Source organism: Electrophorus electricus, unplaced genomic scaffold, assembly GCF_041902795.1.
Source record: "Electrophorus electricus isolate QZ-2024a unplaced genomic scaffold, ASM4190279v1 Scaffold244, whole genome shotgun sequence".
Classification (NCBI taxonomy): domain Eukaryota; kingdom Metazoa; phylum Chordata; class Actinopteri; order Gymnotiformes; family Gymnotidae; genus Electrophorus; species Electrophorus electricus.
This window is the reverse complement of record NW_027658524.1, coordinates 14,875-32,500: the sequence shown is the minus strand read 5'-3', so window position 1 is coordinate 32,500 and position 17,626 is coordinate 14,875. Positions and strand designations below refer to the sequence as shown.

At 45.8% G+C, this 17,626-nt stretch overlaps 2 protein-coding genes across 4 annotated transcripts in view; both read right to left on the bottom strand.

Moving 5' to 3' along the window:
- The window catches only part of LOC145655374 (DNA repair and recombination protein RAD54-like), a 10,173-nt gene extending 8,937 nt beyond the window's left edge, over positions 1 to 1,236 (bottom strand). For both annotated transcript variants that reach the window (XM_081709002.1, XM_081709003.1), the window contains exons 1-5: positions 867 to 1,236; positions 700 to 783; positions 495 to 608; positions 355 to 415; positions 1 to 80 (exon numbers count right to left, since the gene is read on the bottom strand). The exon at positions 1 to 80 is cut by the window's left edge. In XM_081709002.1, the coding sequence (XP_081565128.1) occupies positions 1 to 80; positions 355 to 415; positions 495 to 608; positions 700 to 783; positions 867 to 869 (342 nt within the window). In that variant the 5' untranslated portion in view covers positions 870 to 1,236. The remainder of the gene's footprint in view (positions 81 to 354; positions 416 to 494; positions 609 to 699; positions 784 to 866) is intronic.
- A 1,829-nt stretch (positions 1,237 to 3,065) lies between these two features.
- Positions 3,066 to 17,402, bottom strand: LOC145655375 (glial cell line-derived neurotrophic factor-like). 2 transcript variants are annotated; one of them, XM_081709004.1, is made up of 4 exons: positions 16,491 to 17,402; positions 11,720 to 11,790; positions 8,330 to 8,492; positions 3,066 to 6,078 (listed from the first exon to the last, which is right to left on the bottom strand). In XM_081709004.1, the coding sequence occupies exons 1-4, from the start codon at positions 16,519 to 16,521 to the stop codon at positions 5,657 to 5,659; spliced, it is 687 nt and encodes a 228-aa protein (XP_081565130.1). In that variant the 5' UTR covers positions 16,522 to 17,402; the 3' UTR covers positions 3,066 to 5,656. The 2 variants fall into 2 exon arrangements, with proteins under 2 accessions (XP_081565130.1, XP_081565131.1); XM_081709005.1 differs by lacking the exon at positions 11,720 to 11,790 and having other exon boundaries at positions 16,491 to 17,400.
- Positions 17,403 to 17,626: the final 224 nt, after the last annotated feature.

The window sequence follows — 17,626 nt, the reverse complement described above, 5'->3', positions numbered from 1 at the left end:
AGCTCCATCTGCAAACGGGTCATGCAACGCCTTTCTGACACCGGACCTTTTCAGTCCCAGAGCACGCAGTCCTAACGGGCCTAGAGAGAGAGAGAGAGAGAGAGCGGAGAGAGAGAGAGAGAGAGAGAGAGAGAGAGAGAGAGAGAGAGAGAGAGAGAGAGAAAAAAAGAGAGAGAGAGAGAGAGAGAGAGAGTGTGTGATAGATCACTATTATTAATGGTACTTCTACCTGTACTTCTTAAAATTTCTCCTAAATATGTTCAGACAATGTTTTATCTGACTACACAGTCTGTATTTGAATGATTAATTTATTTGTATTAATTCATGAATTAATTAATGATCAAGCTAAGATACCTGTGTAGTTGGGAATGGGAACCTTAAATGGTCTTGAAAGGATTTGGCGAATGAAAGCCTCCTAGAAGAGCGAACATGGGAAAGGTAGGTGAGCTGCGTCCCTGCGTGTGTGAGGCTCGCGCATAATTCTGTTCTCTTACGTGCTCGTTGGCGTCCACGCACAGAGGCCGGTTGGTCAGCTGGGTCAGGGCTTTCCGGTACGGAGATATGTAACTGTCTCGGGGCTCTTTCTTGTCTTTCTTCTGTTTGGTGGTCTGAAAGACCATGTTCGTAAACACGTGTGAACACTAATAATCCAGCACACATGTAACCAGTGCACTGGTAACTGGTCACCATCACACTTACGGTCTGGGGGTCCCAGTCTTCATCATCGGACGAATCTCCTCTCTGTTTTCTTTTGGCAACTTGACTTGGCGCAAAGCTTCTCCTCTGAAACATCCCACACGGTTTAATGGTTTAAAGGTGTCCCTGGTAACCCTGAAGGCGGAAGAGAGCTACACTAGGCCACTTACCATTGTGTCACACTGCTGGGTCCAGACTGCACTCTGAACAACAGCCCAGTCCGCCCAGTCCGCCCAGTCCTCGGTGGTCACAGGGCTGTAGAGCCAGGACTGTCCAGTTTAAGACTGGGATTGAGATTACGTTGCTATGGTAACCCAGATAGACACCTAGCTAAAGTAACAAGTACGAACGACCTTAGCTAACCTGACATCGATGTCTCTACATCATTACTGCCAGCATGAGTTGTTAATGAATAATAATAGTTTTAATAGGGAGCTAACTGGCTAAGTGTTGATGTTTTAATAATGATAATAACTCTAGTTTTAACAGCGCGCTCTAACTATCTTCTCTTAGCAGTTTTCTGTCCGCCGCCATTTGTTATTGAATATCCCGCGTAGAGTCGGGTGACGCAATTGTACGGGAGCCGGAAAGGGTCCGAGCTCAGATCGCGCAGCAAAAAACGAGTTTGGGCTGATTAGTAAAGTTTAGGATCTATTAGTGCTTTTTTAAAACATCGTTTTAGAATATCTAAGAACAGTCTTTTCAGAGTTGTCAGATTGACCAGGTAGATCAGACTGCTCGACAGTGATAGATAGATAGATAGATAGATAGATAGATAGATAGATAGATAGATAGATAGATAGATAGATAGATAGATAGATAGATAGATAGATAGATAGATAGATAGATAGATAGATAGATAGATAGATAGATAGATAGATAGATAGAATTGTTTATATTCATATATGTCATCAATAATTAGAATGTGAAATTAATTTATAGCAAAAGCAGAAGCACGTCCGTGCTTGAATCTCAAGTTTTACAATCCCAGCTGGACCAGCAGATGGCGAAGTAACCTCATCAGATTACGCCAAACACGAAACGAGGTGTGCAAACACACAGCAGTGTAAAGGCTTTTAAAAACGTGGCTGTGTTTTATATTCCGGTGAGATGAAATATGATCACGCACGACACTGCGTGTATTTCCGTGACGTCGGACGTGCTTCAAGGCTGCACCCTACGAGCTTCATGCTGTTGTTATCCCTGCAGTGTGGATGAGGACGTGAAGGGGTCCTTCATGAGCAAGTAACCAGCGATTACTTGACTGACAACTTACTGCGTAGTATTTCCTCGTTTAGTACCTATTTTTAACATTTAAATAAACATTTGTATTCCTGTACCATAATAGACTGTACATTGGTGACAGATCAACTATAATTGAAATACGACCATTTGTTAAGAAACAAACAAGTGAACAAAGAGTGAAAGAAGCTGAAGATGCCCCATGTCAGTTCTGTCCCAACTCACTCCCTGATGGTTCTGTCCAGTACGGCCCACTGTCGGCCATGGTCAGAGCTCACAATCACTGCACTCTGTGCAGTTAAACCACACAGAGTCATGGCATGGGCCCTCTGAGTGCGGTTAACCAACACACAGTCACATCACTGGCCCTCTGAGTGTGGTTAACCAAAACAAAGTCACGTCACAGACCCTCTGAGTGCGGTTAACCCAAACACAGTCACGTCACTGGCCCTGTGAGTGTGAGTAACCCACACAGCCATGTCACAGACCCTCTGAGGGTGGTTAATCCAAACACAGTCATGTCACTGGCCCTCTGATTGTAGTGAACCCACACACAGTCACATCACTGGCTCTCTGAGTGCGTTTAACCAACACACAGTCATGTCACAGGCCCTCTGAGTGCGGTTAACCCAAACACAGTCCCATCACAGGCCCTCTGAGTGCGGTTGACTGAAACGCAGTCATGCTAATGCTGCCCACTGCCCAGATAGTGCAGGGACACCTTTTTTTTGTCTCTCCTGAGGGCTCGCTCTGGAGTCCTGGGTGAGAAGAGGTCTTATCTCCCCAGCCATTTGAAGGCACGCTGAAGGGAGGCTGACGGTGTTTGGATAAGGGAGCAGTGGTCCAGTGTACTGGTTTACAGAGACATGGTGAACGACAGGTTCTCCTCTCTTCAGTCGGTTTCGTGGAAACTCCTCCTTCAACCAAACTCCAGATCAAAGTGGTTGCTTTAAACCAAATTCTGAACATTCTTTCCTGTTGCCACAGAGACTATAAACAAACCCACACAGAAGGTTTCATGTCCTGTTACAGGTTCTTTAGTCAGTCTTGAGCAGAAGCTGAGATGTTATCACAAACACTCAGAAACATATCAAGATTTCTTTCTCATTTACAAAACTTTATTCCTTTATTACAGGAGTGAAATACAAAAATAAAATTTAAGAGATTTTACAGGAGCTGAAGATACAATGGAACAACAACAACAATAATAATAACAACAATAATAATAATGGCTTTTTAAAACTCAAAGTAGAACTTCTGGATAGAATTTACATAACCTTTGGGGTTGCATGTGTTTCCACATAAAAACAACTGTAAACATGCTGATGTGGTTATCTCATAAAGAGAGAGAGAGAGAGTGTGTGTGTGTGTGTGTGTGTGTGTGTGTGTGTGTGTGTGTGTGTGTGTGTGTGTGTTTGTGTGTGTGTGTTATAAAGAGAATGAGAAAATGAGCACAGGACTGGTCAAAATTTTCTTTCTTATTAAATATTTATCTACAGTACAAAAGCTCATAACACAAAATTTCCTTCCCTATCTGTAATAATGTTTTTATTGTTTATAGCCCCCAAGGAAAAATATGAGTAATAAAATCAAGATACATGCTCTATTCATAAATAATAACCATCTGATAATTATGAGGACAAGCATATGAAAACCACAATAAATAGATAAGTTATGAATAATTAAAGCTCTCCCCTAATGTAAGCAGTAGATGCTCGGCACCCAGTGGGGAAAAGGCCAGAGTCATTCAGACCGTCCTGACAGCACAGAACACACTGCACTCCTTGGAAACGAGGAGAGAACAGTCCAAAATAACTGCCATGATTAATACACCTTCCTCCTTCACATCTTCACAGGCTCCAGATGAACTGACCAGAGTTGTCTCTCCTCCTCTACCGAGCAGCACAGAGGGAGTTTTTCCTCGTCACAGTCGCTCTTGGCTCGCTCACTGGCAGCTTGGACCAGGACGTTTGTAAAGCTGCTTTGTGACAACAGCTGTTTTTTTTTTTTGTTTTTTTTTAAAGCATTACATAAATAAATTTGATTCCCTCCACTTGCAGTAGTGGCTGGAGAGGCTTCGCAAGGGAGGTGTGGCGGAGGGCTGAGAATGCACCTCACGGCGTCTGAACTCCACCGCCTGCAGACAGAGCGGAGGCAGCTCTTCCTGACCAGAGTCCTGAGAATATAGTTTAGGAATAACTCCAAAACTAGTGATCAAATGTCTTTTTCTGAATTATTTTTCTACACCTGGAACATGTGGCAATTTGGAGAGCGCATTATGTATGTCTGATGCCATGTGATATATGAAATATCCTTTCGTCATGTTTTCATTGCTAGCATTACATTTTTAGACTACCTCACCAGTCCATTAGCTTACAAATGTCCTTCATGTAATTACAATTATGTGAAATTCATTACAGAGGTGTGTGTGTGTGTGTGTGTGTGTGTGTGTGTGTTTGTGATTATATTGAAATGAACTGAACTGCATCATAAGCAAGATCTATGCTGATCAACCCTTGTTGTACATCTCCTGTTTTTTATCACTTATAGAACGTATCATTCATCTTGATACTTTCACTTTCAGAGGACTTGTGTACATACAACTATATTCACTTTATACTTTAGATTCTATAATTACATGTTATCATTTTTATTGGAATCTGTAATACCCGGTAAACGGTTTCCGTGATCCCAAAAATTAAGCCAGGGAACTTAGATCTTAGTATAAACAAGGCATACGATGCATATAATGACATATATAATGATTAGATCCTACAAGGTCTCAATAGGGAAACAGTTTGGTTATGTTACCGAGTGCACCATCAACAGGAGAGCTGGGACTGACGAAAACGACACAGAAAGGTCAGCGAGGTCAAGAAATAAACTTGCTCAGTGCTGTTCTGGCAAGCGCAACTCCATCAAACCACTGAAAGCAGAACTGGAGTCTTTCTCTGTATTTCTCCAGTTCATGAGCACGGAAAGTCTTTCATAACTACTGTAGTAATATGCAGTTCTCAGCTACTGTCCATCAGGCTGAGAGAAGAGGCTGGGACAAAGCACGGCGGCTCCTGACCGAACCCTGCGCAGGGATTAGTGATGACCGCAGTCTCCGTCAGTCCCTCTGTCCCACAGAGACCATGAGCTCACAAAGAGAACGTCTTAAGCAGATAGAAGTGGAATTCCCTTTTTAGGTAAAATAAATGTGTGTGTGTGTGTGTGTGTGTGTGTGTGTATGTGAGTGTGTGTGTGTGTGTGTGTGTGGAGTATGGAGCTTATGGCAAATTTGGTCTTCCCATTACCAGGACTCATGCTAACTCTCAAAAACATGGCTACAAATTTCCTGTTGTCATGGACTCACTCCCACCCTGCACTTGAGGGAGAGAGCTCAAAGACCAGTTCTGCCATACTGGTTCATCTCCGCCTGATCTCAACCAGTTCCTATACCACACAGCAACAGGGGTGATCTCTCTCAACTCTTTTCACACTCTGAGCAGAGCGTTGAACATCTCTGCCAGGCAGCGGAAGCTGATGTTGAGATTCCCACTTATGTGTCTCCCTGCCATAATCCTCGGAAGTCATGGCTTCCTGGATCTTCACCCTGCTGTACTGCAGAGCCTTGCTGGCCGAGCTGAGGCCCCCACCAGAGACGAGCGTGGAGAGAACCCGGCTCCCCCTTCTCCCTCCGTCCTCGAGACTCTGATTGGTTCGTCCGGGCGTCTTATCCCACACAGCTACAGTTAGCGGCAGAGAGCCAACGTATGGTCTGCCAGCTGGCGCGAGCGTCCATGAAGGAGACGGTCTCGAAGCGGGTGGGACGGCAGCAGGGCCCGGTGCTCACCTCCCGGCCCCCGACGCCCCCGCCGGCCTCCAGGACGCGGAGTGCCAGGTCATAGTTGGTGCGGGAGCTCGCACACGCCCCTGCACAGTACTTAAACAGCACGATCTCGTCCGAGTCGTAACCCAGGCCCAAGTCGCGCACACGGAGCTGCTTCTTCTCCAGACGGCAGTCCCCATCGCCGCGGTGTCGCTTGCGCCCCCTGTGGCCCTTGCGGGGGCGGGGCTTCCGGGACGGGGAGGGGTCTGCCGGAGTGCGTTGCCACCTGCTCCTGTATGCCTCACCTTCCTCCACCAATGATGTGTCTAGGAGAGCAAGAGCAGAAATGTCAGTCATCCTGATATGTTAATTCTACCTGCACAAAGCGGGGTTGGTTCACATAATCGCGTAGACTGAGACTAATCAGACACTGTATTTATGTCCGGGGATATAATGTCACCCTCCCTGTGAGAGGAGGGAGGTGTGTGACGTAATGGAGGCACTCGGAAAGATGCCACACTCACATTACACGTGTTCACAGCTGATAGCGGAGAAGGTGCGTGACAGCGAATCAGTGTGAAATTCCAGTGTTTATCAGCACACCACTGAAGGGCTGGACAGTAATCGGCAGCCTCTGTTACTCTGTCCCTCTGTGAAGGACGGCAACGATACCGTGATCGGTAGCTCGGTTCCACACACACACTCGGTGGGCAAGTCGCGTCTTGCGTTATCACAGCGGGTGAGGGTAAAAACAGAGAGATGAAAGTCTCTCCCAAGGGCAAAGACAGAGGTAATTAGCTCTCTGAAACCACTCCTGAATTCTGCTGTGTCAAAACCTGTCAAAAGGAAGTCATTCTGTCCATACTGCCTACATTCAGAAGCAGAAAAAAGTGGCCATTATAAACACATTTTATGTTTATTAGCAGCACATACTGGACCATTCTCTGTGCCTTTAGAGGGAACTCCCAGAGATTTCATACTGCCAAAAATAATGGCCATAAAAATAAAACCGACACCATCTCTGATTAGGGTCAGCTCTGGGGGTAAAGGCACAAACATCTGGACACATCTGGATTTATTTAGAAGGGAAAATAGGAACATATTCTTAGCTTCGTATCGTAATAACTAACCTAACATGTTTAATTTACCCGAGGGATTGGGGAACAGGATCAAACACGATGGCATCCAAACGAAAATAGCAACAGTGTCCAAGGGAGAGATGTCTCAAGTGGATAATAGCCACTCAGGCCAGGAAGCGGGCTCATGTGGGCCAGAACACGGGCTCACATGGACCAGGATGTGGGTCAGGATGCAGGCTCATATGTGCTATGACACGGGCGAGGACGTGGGTTCACGTGGGTTCATCGTAAATAGTTATTACGATACGAAGCTAAGAATATGTTCCTATTTTCCCTTCTAAATAAATCCAGATGTGTCCAGAGGACGTGGGTTCACGTGGGCCCGGACGTGGGCCCACGTGTGCCAGGACGTATGCTTCCATGGGCCAGGATGTGGGCCAAGCCGTGGACTCACATCGGCCAGGACGTCAGCCAGGACGTGGGCTCACATGTGCATGGACACAGGCTCACGTGGGCTAGGACATGGGTCAGGACGTGGGCTCATGTGGGCCAGGATGTGGGCCAGAACACGGGCCAGGATGTGGGCTCCCATGGGCCAGGACACGGGCCCGGACGTGGGCTCATGTGTGCCAGGATGCGGACTCACGTGGGCCAGAATGTAGGCCAGAACATGGGCTCACGTGCCAGGACATGAACTCCCATGGTGGGCCAGGACATGGGCCAGGACGTACGCTCACATGGGCCAGGACGTGGGCTTACGTTGGCCAAGACGTGGGCCAGGACGTTGGCTCACAAGTGCCTGGACACGGGATCACGTAGGCCAGGACATGGGCCAGGACGTTGGCTCACATTGGCCAGGACGCAGGCTCACGCGGGCCAGGATGTGGGCCAGAACACGGGCTCACGCGGGCCAGGATGCAGGCTCACGCGAGCCAGGCCATGGGATCACGTGCCTGTGACCCTCCAGACCTTCCGCAGCTGGACAATAACGTCAGCACCACCAAACAATTCTGTTCAGTTTCTACCACGTTTATCAGCAAGCAGACAAACTGTTTGAAGTTAATATAAAAAATTAAGTTATGACTGCATTTTAAATTACATTTACATTTATGCCATTTAGGTGACACTTTTACCCAAAGCCAATTCAAATTAAAATGTAAACGTCTAGAACGACAGTTTTTATTTACAGTTTAGCTGGAACAGTAAATTCAGTCACAGGTCACAAATTCAGGACTTCAAGTGTTTATAGATGTGACCAATCAACCCTGCAGGACTTCAAGTGTTTATAGATGTGACCAATCAACCCTGCAGGACTTCAAGTGTTTATAGATGTAACCAATCAACCCTGCTCTTTTGATTTATGTAAATTTGCCAGAGAGGCAACTTGTTAATAAATTGGATTTGATTTGATTTGAACTTGGTTACCCAAAACAAATTAGTTTAACATCAACAAAGAAAGAGTGGAGAGGTGGAGGAGGACATGGTTGATGAGACTTACCATGCAGGGCAGCCCAGGGAGGTCTACTGCCCCGGGACAGGTGGCGTTGTACAGCCATGCTGCCCCAGGTGCTGAGACCACTAGGGGGCGATGCTTGTCTCCCTTCTGCAGGAATCCACCCGTCAGCTACACCCAGCAGGCACACACACACGAAGAGCATCACCTGTAAACACATTCAATCACACACACACACAGGCGTGTTCAGAACTGTTTGTTCTCACGACTCTCTCCCAGAATTGCCACCACTACCTGCCCTCCCACTGCAGTGCTTAGCCAACACTGTATCAGCTCTTCCCACCACTGCCTGCCCTCCCACTGCAGTGCTTAGCCAACACTGTATAAGCTCTTCCCACCACTGCCTGCCCTCCCACTGCAGTGCTTAGCCAACACTGTATCAGCTCTTCCCACCACTAACTGCCCTCCCACTGCAGTGCTTAGCCAACACTGTATCAGCTCTTCCCACCACTGCCTGCCCTCCCACTGCAGTGCTTAGCCAACACTGTATCAGCTCTTCCCACCACTGCCTGCCCTCCCACTGCAGTGCTTAGCCAACACTGTATCAGCTCTTCCCACCACTGCCTGCCCTCCCACTGCAGTGCTTAGCCAACACTGTATCAGCTCTTCCCACCACTAACTGCCCTCCCACTGCAGTGCTTAGCCAACACTGTATCAGCTCTTCCCACCACTGCCTGCCCTCCCACTGCAGTGCTTAGCCAACACTGTATCAGCTCTTCCCACCACTAACTGCCCTCCCACTGCAGTGCTTAGCCAACACTGTATCAGCTCTTCCCACCACTGCCTGCCCTCCCACTGCAGTGCTTAGCCAACACTGTATCAGCTCTTCCCACCACTAACTGCCCTCCCACTGCAGTGCTTAGCCAACACTGTATCAGCTCTTCCCACCACTGCCTGCCCTCCCACTGCAGTGCTTAGCCAATGTCTGTTAACTAGCAGCAGTCAAACGCATGCACATGAGGGGGGGTGACATCACTTCCGCTCCTCAGGGAGTTCTGCAGGATATGTAAACATCTCAGAGATTCGTACCTACACAAACAAAACAAGTATGCTTCTAGAAGACAGCACAGCTATGGATCATGAGGCCAGAGGTGAACTCATAGCTGATGGACTGTCACGGTTGGTCCCTCCTGTTGTCCGTCTCTATGGTTTCCTTGTCTCATGTTTCACTTCTCCAGTCCTTGTTTTGGTTTTCCCTGTTCAGTATTTGCACCTGTGCCTTATTTAGTGTTCATTAGTTCAAGTATTTAAACCCTGTCATGGTCGCTGTGTCTTGGCTGTTCATTGATGGTGGAATGTTTGTTTGAATGTTTTTCGAAGTCTGTGTTTGTTAGCCCGCGTGTTATCTTAACCGTTTGTGTTGATCCTGGCCTTCGTGTTTCCTAGTCTGTTGTAGCCTGCTTCCCTTATTTGCCTTTGTGTGTTTTTTTGTGTTTATATTGTATCCCCGTACTATGTATTGGCTACAAACCCTAGAAACCAACTACACAGACGGGACTCCATATGAAACCCTTCACCACTACACAAACCAGCCATATGTACTGAACATTTCCATAAAAACCATACCAAACCAGCCATATGTACTGAACATTTCCATAAAATCCCTGACTATATTATAAACTATATCTGTGATCCTTATTTTTGGACTATGAATTATGGTTGTTGACTGTTCTCATTATTATTTGATTGTGTATTCTAAACTGCACATTTATGTGAGCAGTAGTTGAACTATGATCAAGTGTCCCTCACACACGTAAGTGTATGGAGCCAAAGAGAGTTCACCTGGTGGAGCAGGTACAGCACAGAGAAAGTAACATCAGTCACAGGTTTGAGTCTTAGGCAGTACAACTACTCTTATGATGATTTATATGTGAGTCGCTTTGGATAAGTGTCTGCCAACTCTTTAAAATGTAATGTGAAAGTGAATGAACCTCCATGGCTGGTTTGGTTGAGACTGAGCATCTTAATGGACAAACAGCAAACTCTTCCAAACTGTGATGCTCACTGTGAAGCCAGTGCATGACATACAGACTGTAACTTTTAGGATGTAGAAAAATTGTTCTAGAAGAGTCAACAGGTGCAGCACAAGTTTGACAGATCCAACAATGCTGTACCTGCAAAGAGAAGGAAACAACACAGGCTGTTTGTGTGTGTGTGTGTGTGTGTGTGAGAGAGAGAGAGAGAGAGAGAGAGAGAGAGAGAGAGAGAGAGAGAGAGAGAGAGTTTGTGTGTGTGTGATGAGTATCTGTCAAATGCTCTAAGTTTACATAACAGCAGTACCAACACACCTGATCCAACAGTAGTACAGTGTTTCCCAGTACCAACACATCTGAGTGTGTGGTGTGTGGTGTGCTGGCATGAGTCTAGAGCAGTGATACTGACATGGTTAACACACATTGAACATGTGTGAACAGCCGGAGAGCTGACTGTAGTCTCAGTACTGTACACAGATAACGCGTTTCCTACAAAGTGTGTAATCTAATGAGCAGGTACATGCATGAGCGACTGTGTTATAATGCTGCTGTTAAAATAATAAACATTTGTGTAAAGGGTCAGAGAAGAGCTGAACCCTTCTCAGTTCCAGCAGTCCTTGCAAATTACAAATTGTGTTTGTTACATAAACCATGCAAGACATGTGTGGCGGCCTGCACTCTGAGCTACTTACTACCAGAACCCATCCAGCGGCTCCAGGTCTGCACTCCGGAGTAGACAGGATCCCATCCATGCAACAGCTGTTCTGACTCTCTGGAATAACTCGCCTTGCCTTGGACTGCTCAACCTTCAGGGTTTTTTTAACTTCAATGCTGAACACACAACTCTCTTTGGCATTTAACTCCAGCTTAACTGGTGTAGCGTGTGTAACTATTTTACAGTGTGTTGTTTTAAGATTTAGCTTTTACTGTCATGATTATATCTGTTTTACATTATGATAATTTTAATACTATGATAATATTTAATATTATATATTAATATTGAGTGCATCATTTTGGACAATGACCGGTGCTATAAAAACACATTTTTTCTTGTCATGCTGACATCAGCTTCCACTCCCCACATCGTCCTCTGTCCTCTCCATCTTTTTTATCACTCAAGTAACACCCAACACCTGAGTGAGACACTGTGGAGTAAATATTTCAGAGCTGCTTGCTCTATGAGTTGATGAGGTGTGTCTGATCAGGACATTCCAATCCTAGAGGAAGTGCATCACTCCAGCACGCACACGCACACACACACACACAAATGCCCTGCCTGAACTCATTGATACTTTGACATACATCATTTCACAGATGTAAAGAGTAAGGATCTTTGTTTGAGTTTTCTCACTCGTGTATCTGTGAGTGTGTGTGTGTGTGTGTGTGTGTGTGACATGCTCACCTTCCAACACCTCAGGTGACACTGGGCAGATGTTGAAAAGGGACACTCCTGATTCCACCACCTCTTGCCATCTAGGGCCAAAATCATGGCAGAAATCAAAACCGAATTCAGGGCAGAAATCAGAGCACTCTGGTTAAATGTCTGCATGCCGTGTGATACAAATTCAGGCACAGTTTTAACAGCCACTGAAAATATGACAACAGAGGCACATTGTATCAAATATTATTTGATTATAACAGACGCTTAAACATGAGGACGCCTGTCCAGTCACAACCACCATGACAGGAAGCTCTGCTCTGAACTCAAGTGTTTGTGTGAAGCATTGCAACACAAAGTGGTTAGGACCTGTAGCTGCCACGCTACAATAAAGCGTTTTTACAACCCTGTCCGTCCAATAAATAACAGACATCTCTGTCTTCCTCTGCCTGTTTACTTCAGCAGGAAATCCATCGACATTTAAACATTCCTTTGCGTCTGTGATCAATGTCCAATTTTTTTGTTTTTCAATTAACGTCATTTTCACCCCCACACATAGCAGTCTGCTGCATGACTGCTCTTAATAGATGTACCGGTTTACGGGTAGGTTTACGGGTAGGTATACGGGTAGGTTTACGGGTAGGGTAGGTATACGGGTAGGTTTACGGGTAGGTATACGGGTAGGTTTACGGGTAGGGTAGGTATACGGGTAGGTTTACGGGTAGGGTAGGTATACGGGTAGGTTTACGGGTAGGGTAGGTATACGGGTAGGTATACGGGTAGGGTAGGTATACGGGTAGGTTGTGACATTAATAGTAGCATCAATGAGTTATTGTTATTGTAAGATGATCTTGAGCTTTCAACATCATTTTTTAAAACAACTATGTGGCTAAAAATAACCCAGTGAGACAGAAAGTTTACTGTCCAGTGTAACGCCACAGCGACTGGCGAAGAGGGTCCAGAGTTTCCTTACAGCGTCTGCAGGTACCTGAATGAAATGATGTGGAAACCAAACCCAACACCCACATGTCAGCTGGGACAGTACAGTTACAGCAGCACAGCGCTATAAGTGCAATTACTATGGCTGTGTGTTTAGGTCCCACTCTCATAAAACCAACACATGTGCACCTCAGAAAATGTAAATGACAAGACAATTTGCAATGTTCAGTACATGCAGCTCTAACTCTTCTGTTACTCTGAAAGCAGATCTGCTGAAACACAGCCTGATCAGGACAAACTCAAAATATTCCAATTACAAAGCATACAATTCTGCCTGAACACAATTTGAGTAATTGAGGGTTAAAAGTCTTGCTCAGTGGCCCAAGAGTGGCAACTTGGCAGTGGTGGGACTTGAACTACCAACCATCTGAGTACTAGTCAATTACATTAACCACTGAACTACCACTACCACATATTTTGGGCTGGTCTTTATAAGCATTACAGCTAGACACACAAAAACTGAATATGTGTTGCAAACATGAAGTGTGTATGTAAAATGAACCGCAGAACTGCTCTGGTGAATAGAACGCAATGTAATGGCATGTTTGAGCTGAGAGACTGTGAGCAAAAAAACCCTCCAAAGTGCGCCATCAGAAACTGTCAGCAGTTAGAGTTAGTTACTCATCTACACAAATGATCGGGAAAAAAGAGACAGAAGAAATACACCAACATATGCTGTTTATTTACCAACAGATGGCCTCCATTAAATTACCCCACTAAACCTACATAAACATGACAGAGGGAGAAAGGGAGGGAGAGAGAGAGGGGGGGGAGTGAAAGAGTGAGAGTGAGAGGGAGAGAGAGAGGGAGAAAGAGTGAGAGGGAGAGAGAGGGAGAGAGAGAGAGGGGGGGGAGAGTGAGAGGGGGAGAGAGAGGGAGAAAGAGTGAGAGAGAGAGAGAGAGGGAGAGAGAGAGAGAGAGTGAAAGAGTAAGAGGGAGAGAGAGAGAGAAAGAGGGAGAGGGAGAGAGAGAGAGGGAGAGATTGAGAGAGAGAGAGTGAGAGGGAGAGAGAGGGAGAGAGAGAGAGAGAGAGAGAGATGTAAGCATACTTCTGCAGCTCAGTCGACCTTCAGAGAGATGAACTCCCGTGTGAAGAACATATTCTAGATTTCTTTTCAAATTTTACATATGAAGAGGTTTCGGTTTCTGTTTCCTCAGTGTGTATTAGTGTGGCAGTCCGGGACACTCAGCCTGTCAGTCTTTCTTTGGTTCTACAACTTTATCCTGAACTTCTCTACCTCCTCCCCTCTCTCTTTTTTACTCGCATATCTCTAAGACTATAAAAAAGTGAAAGATTATATCCTGGGTCACAGTGGGTCATTTCTGGGTGACCAGTGAGTGTGTGAGTCAGTGCGTGAGTGTGTATAATAGAAGGAATCACGCGGCATCTTACAGTTCCATAGATGACAGGAACAGACCACAAACACACACTTTTGTGTGTGTGTGTGTGTGTGTGTGTGTGTGAGAGAGAGAGAGAGAGAGAGAGAGAGAGAGGAGAGAGAGAGAGAGAGAGGAGAGAGAGAGAGAGAGAGAGAGAGAGAGAGAGAGAGAGAGAGGGAGAGAGTGAGACATGCGTTATGGGACAGTCTCGTCTGTTTAGTCTGATGTGATTCTAGTGCTGTGTTGGTACATTTTGGACTGATGCGACATTTCTCCATCTCTTTGGCTTCAGATGGGAGCCGTCCCTGCTAAGTTAAGGTGTGCCTCCCCAGCGCTGGCACCCTCTCTGTGCGTCAGGGAGAGCTGCTCACATGTGGCATGGTTTAAGAAACTGATGAATAACAACCATTATTACAACCACTCCACATTTCACAAGCTCCAAACATATGGAATTGGAGCCCTTTTTTTTTAAAACGTAATTTCCGTTTCTGATCAACAGCACATTTGCACTTTCACATTCAGTCCAAATGCTGATTCAGCCTACCAGCCAGTTAGCAAGTCCTGCGTGAGTGTTATGCACTGGAACTGGAACTAATGAAGAGGTTACATGCAAACACAAACTCAAAAGGCCTCAGATTAACTACCAGATTAACCTCGGATTAAATACCAGATTAGCCCCATATTAACAACCTCGACGAGATCAAAATCGTTTAGATAAAACTCGAATCACTTTCCTGTTCAAGTATTAGGCTACCCAGAAATGTTTCCTCACAGCGCTGGATATGTTAGAAATCACAGGAGAAATTATTTTTTCCCCCAAACTCTGTATATAACATGCAAGATGCTTGATGTGCATGAAATGAAGTGACTTTTTAAATGTTTTCACACTCATACACCCACACAACAGCACACTTTCGGTGTCCCTGTCCCGTTCATGTTTGTCTTTGACCTTGTAGGTCTTTAGATGGCAGGTAGCTGAGAGCATCAGGTACTCTGTAAAATGAAATTACTCTGTAAAATTAGACGCAGTACTAATGCGAGAAGTTCAGATGTGCCGTCTGGGCTCCTTCAGATCCTTTAGTCATAAAAGCCACAACAACCTGTAAACAGAGTAACTAATACTGAGGTTGCAGCACTGACTGCATCTCGACAAACAAACAAACAAACAAACCAGATCGGAGAGCTGTTGGGGGCGGCGTTCATAGCGGACTTGTCATTGGTACACCTGATTTAAAAACAACATTACTTTATTTCGCCCATTGCGTTAGACTACCTGACACTAAAGCATTCCCACAGCTAAATATCCATAAATATCCAAACATTCTTAAGATTCTCGCCCGATTCCAAAGGAGAGACACTTTGGGAAGGCGGTGGGGCACGCGCTGTGCGTGATTTGGTCCAGCTTCATGGAGCTGACAAGAAATGGATCGGCGCACCTTCCCAGCTCAGAGCACCAGCGATTCAGCGTTACTAGTCGCTGGAAACGCTCGCCGCGGCACTGATCTGCAGGCGGCTAAACCAAGCACTTTGATCACCCGAAATGAAATCGCACACGGGACAAATCACATCTGATTAAAACTGAAGGGTTATTTCGGGGGACAGGGGACAGCGTAACTCCAGCATTCCCACGCTGCAGCCAGATTTTAGCCTTCATCCCGGGCAAACAGGTTCACCATGCAAGAGGAAAAATGAAGCCCGAAGATGAAAAGTAAAATAGATAAACCCATGTTAAATTCGGATATATCTGAGCTCTTCCCATTTCTCAAGCAGTTCGTTTGCTTGCTTGCTTTTTACTTAGTTGTTTTTTTACAATTACGCTATTAATGAATTTAACTTTGATAAAATTTCAGTGGAGTAAGCCTGCGGCTTCTGAACGGTCCCCGCTGGTGGAGAGTGAGAAGAGCAGCAGGTGTGTATTAGAGAAAAGAGCCTGTTTATTAGAGAAAAGAGCCTGTTTATTAGAGAAAAGAGCCTGTTTATTAGAGAAAAGAGCCTGTTTACTACGGAACCTCAAAAGAAACGGGAGGGGGAGCTCCCAAATGCGCGAGGACATCGCGCAGCCTCGGATGAACGGTGTATCCACGAGTAGTGAAGACAAGTCCCAGTAATTACTAGATCATACAACCTCCCGCCCATGCAAGACATATGTCACGCTGAGCATGTTTAATTAAAAAAAACCTCAGAACTGATAAATACACAGGATATAATTACAATAATCAAATACAATAAATAATAGGATAATACAACAAAAAATAATAATAACCAATTTCAAAACCAACAGTTATGCGATTGCAAAAATTATACAAATGATAAAGACCGAGCACATCACCCATAGATACTATATTAAAACAACAACAAGCACGTGCAGTAAACACATATCTTGAACGTGTTAAACAGCAAGACACGAGCATCTTACCGTTACTGACACATGCGAGCTCTCCGGTCATGGACTTGTGCGTGAAAAGGGAGTTATGAAGGAACTCGCAGCTGCGAACAGTCCCGAGGAGGTGAAACCGTCCTTATTGCGCCCCGCATGCACAGGGGACGGGGGCGCATAATTTAGTCCGTGTTCCAGCAAGACCCTGGCCTCGGTCTGGGTTAGTCTGGATCAGTCTGGGATATTCTGGATTACCGCACACAATCCCCGCAGACGATCAGTCCCAGCACGACTCCTCCTCGCGCCGCTAAACGCAGGAGCTTTTGTGACAAATCAAGTAGCTCGCGCGCATCAGTCTTTAACCCCCGAGGTGTCAAATTCCAACCTCCAGCGCGTGATCCGGCTCTGTGAGCACAGGTTACGGTTTTGTGATAATTGCAGCAGCCAGTGGAATATCACATTCCGCACCGTGCCATTTTCCCCGAGGCTAAACTTCTCGGGTGGATTTTACAGCGCGCGCGCGCTCAAGTATGCGTCGTCTCGTGCTCTGTTTGGAACGCGGGCTCGGAACTTTTCGGCTGCTTTACAGAGCGCGTGTGCGTCCCGCATGACGGCGACACAGCGAGTGTACTGTAACGCACGCGGTAATGGAGCTGCTCTCGTAACTGGAGCTCGGACATGGATCTCCATAGATCTCCACAGATCTCTATAGATCTCCGTATATCTCCGCTGCAATTACGCATCTTTGGGTATGAAACAGGTCAGTAATGATGGGCACGTGCTACTGGGAGTAGGCTCTTATGAAAACGATGAAACACAAACACACATACCAAAGAAATAAAACAACAAACATTTGAAACACACATAATGCATAATTGTAACTGAACTTTACGCATCTTCTTAATAAGAAACGCATTAATGCGCGAAGCGGCCATGAACGAGACCTTGAAATGTCCAGCCTATCAAAGCGAAATCAAACGCAACTGCGATTTCAAGGTCAAATAGCGAGAGAGCGAGGACTGAAGTTTTGGGGCAATAAACACCGCCCCATCGTACTGGAGATTGCGTCAAACCACACCGTGTCACGTTTACATTTAACGCGGCAGATGTCAAAATCAGATTTCAGTGAATGACAGGTAAACAAACAACCCAAGCCAAGGCTGGCAAGATCCTCC

Bases quoted from the DNA above. Each gene is read 5' to 3' on its own strand.
- LOC145655375 (XM_081709004.1), bottom strand. From the start codon at position 16,521: ATGACCGGAGAGCTCGCATGTGTCAGTAACG. The intron at 8,493-11,719 runs GTGAGCATGTCA...ATGTGTTTACAG, and splicing joins GTCACCTGAGGTGTTGGAAG to GTGATGCTCTTCGTGTGTGT. The intron at 6,079-8,329 runs GTAAGTCTCATC...TTGCTCTCCTAG, and splicing joins TCCCTGGGCTGCCCTGCATG to ACACATCATTGGTGGAGGAA.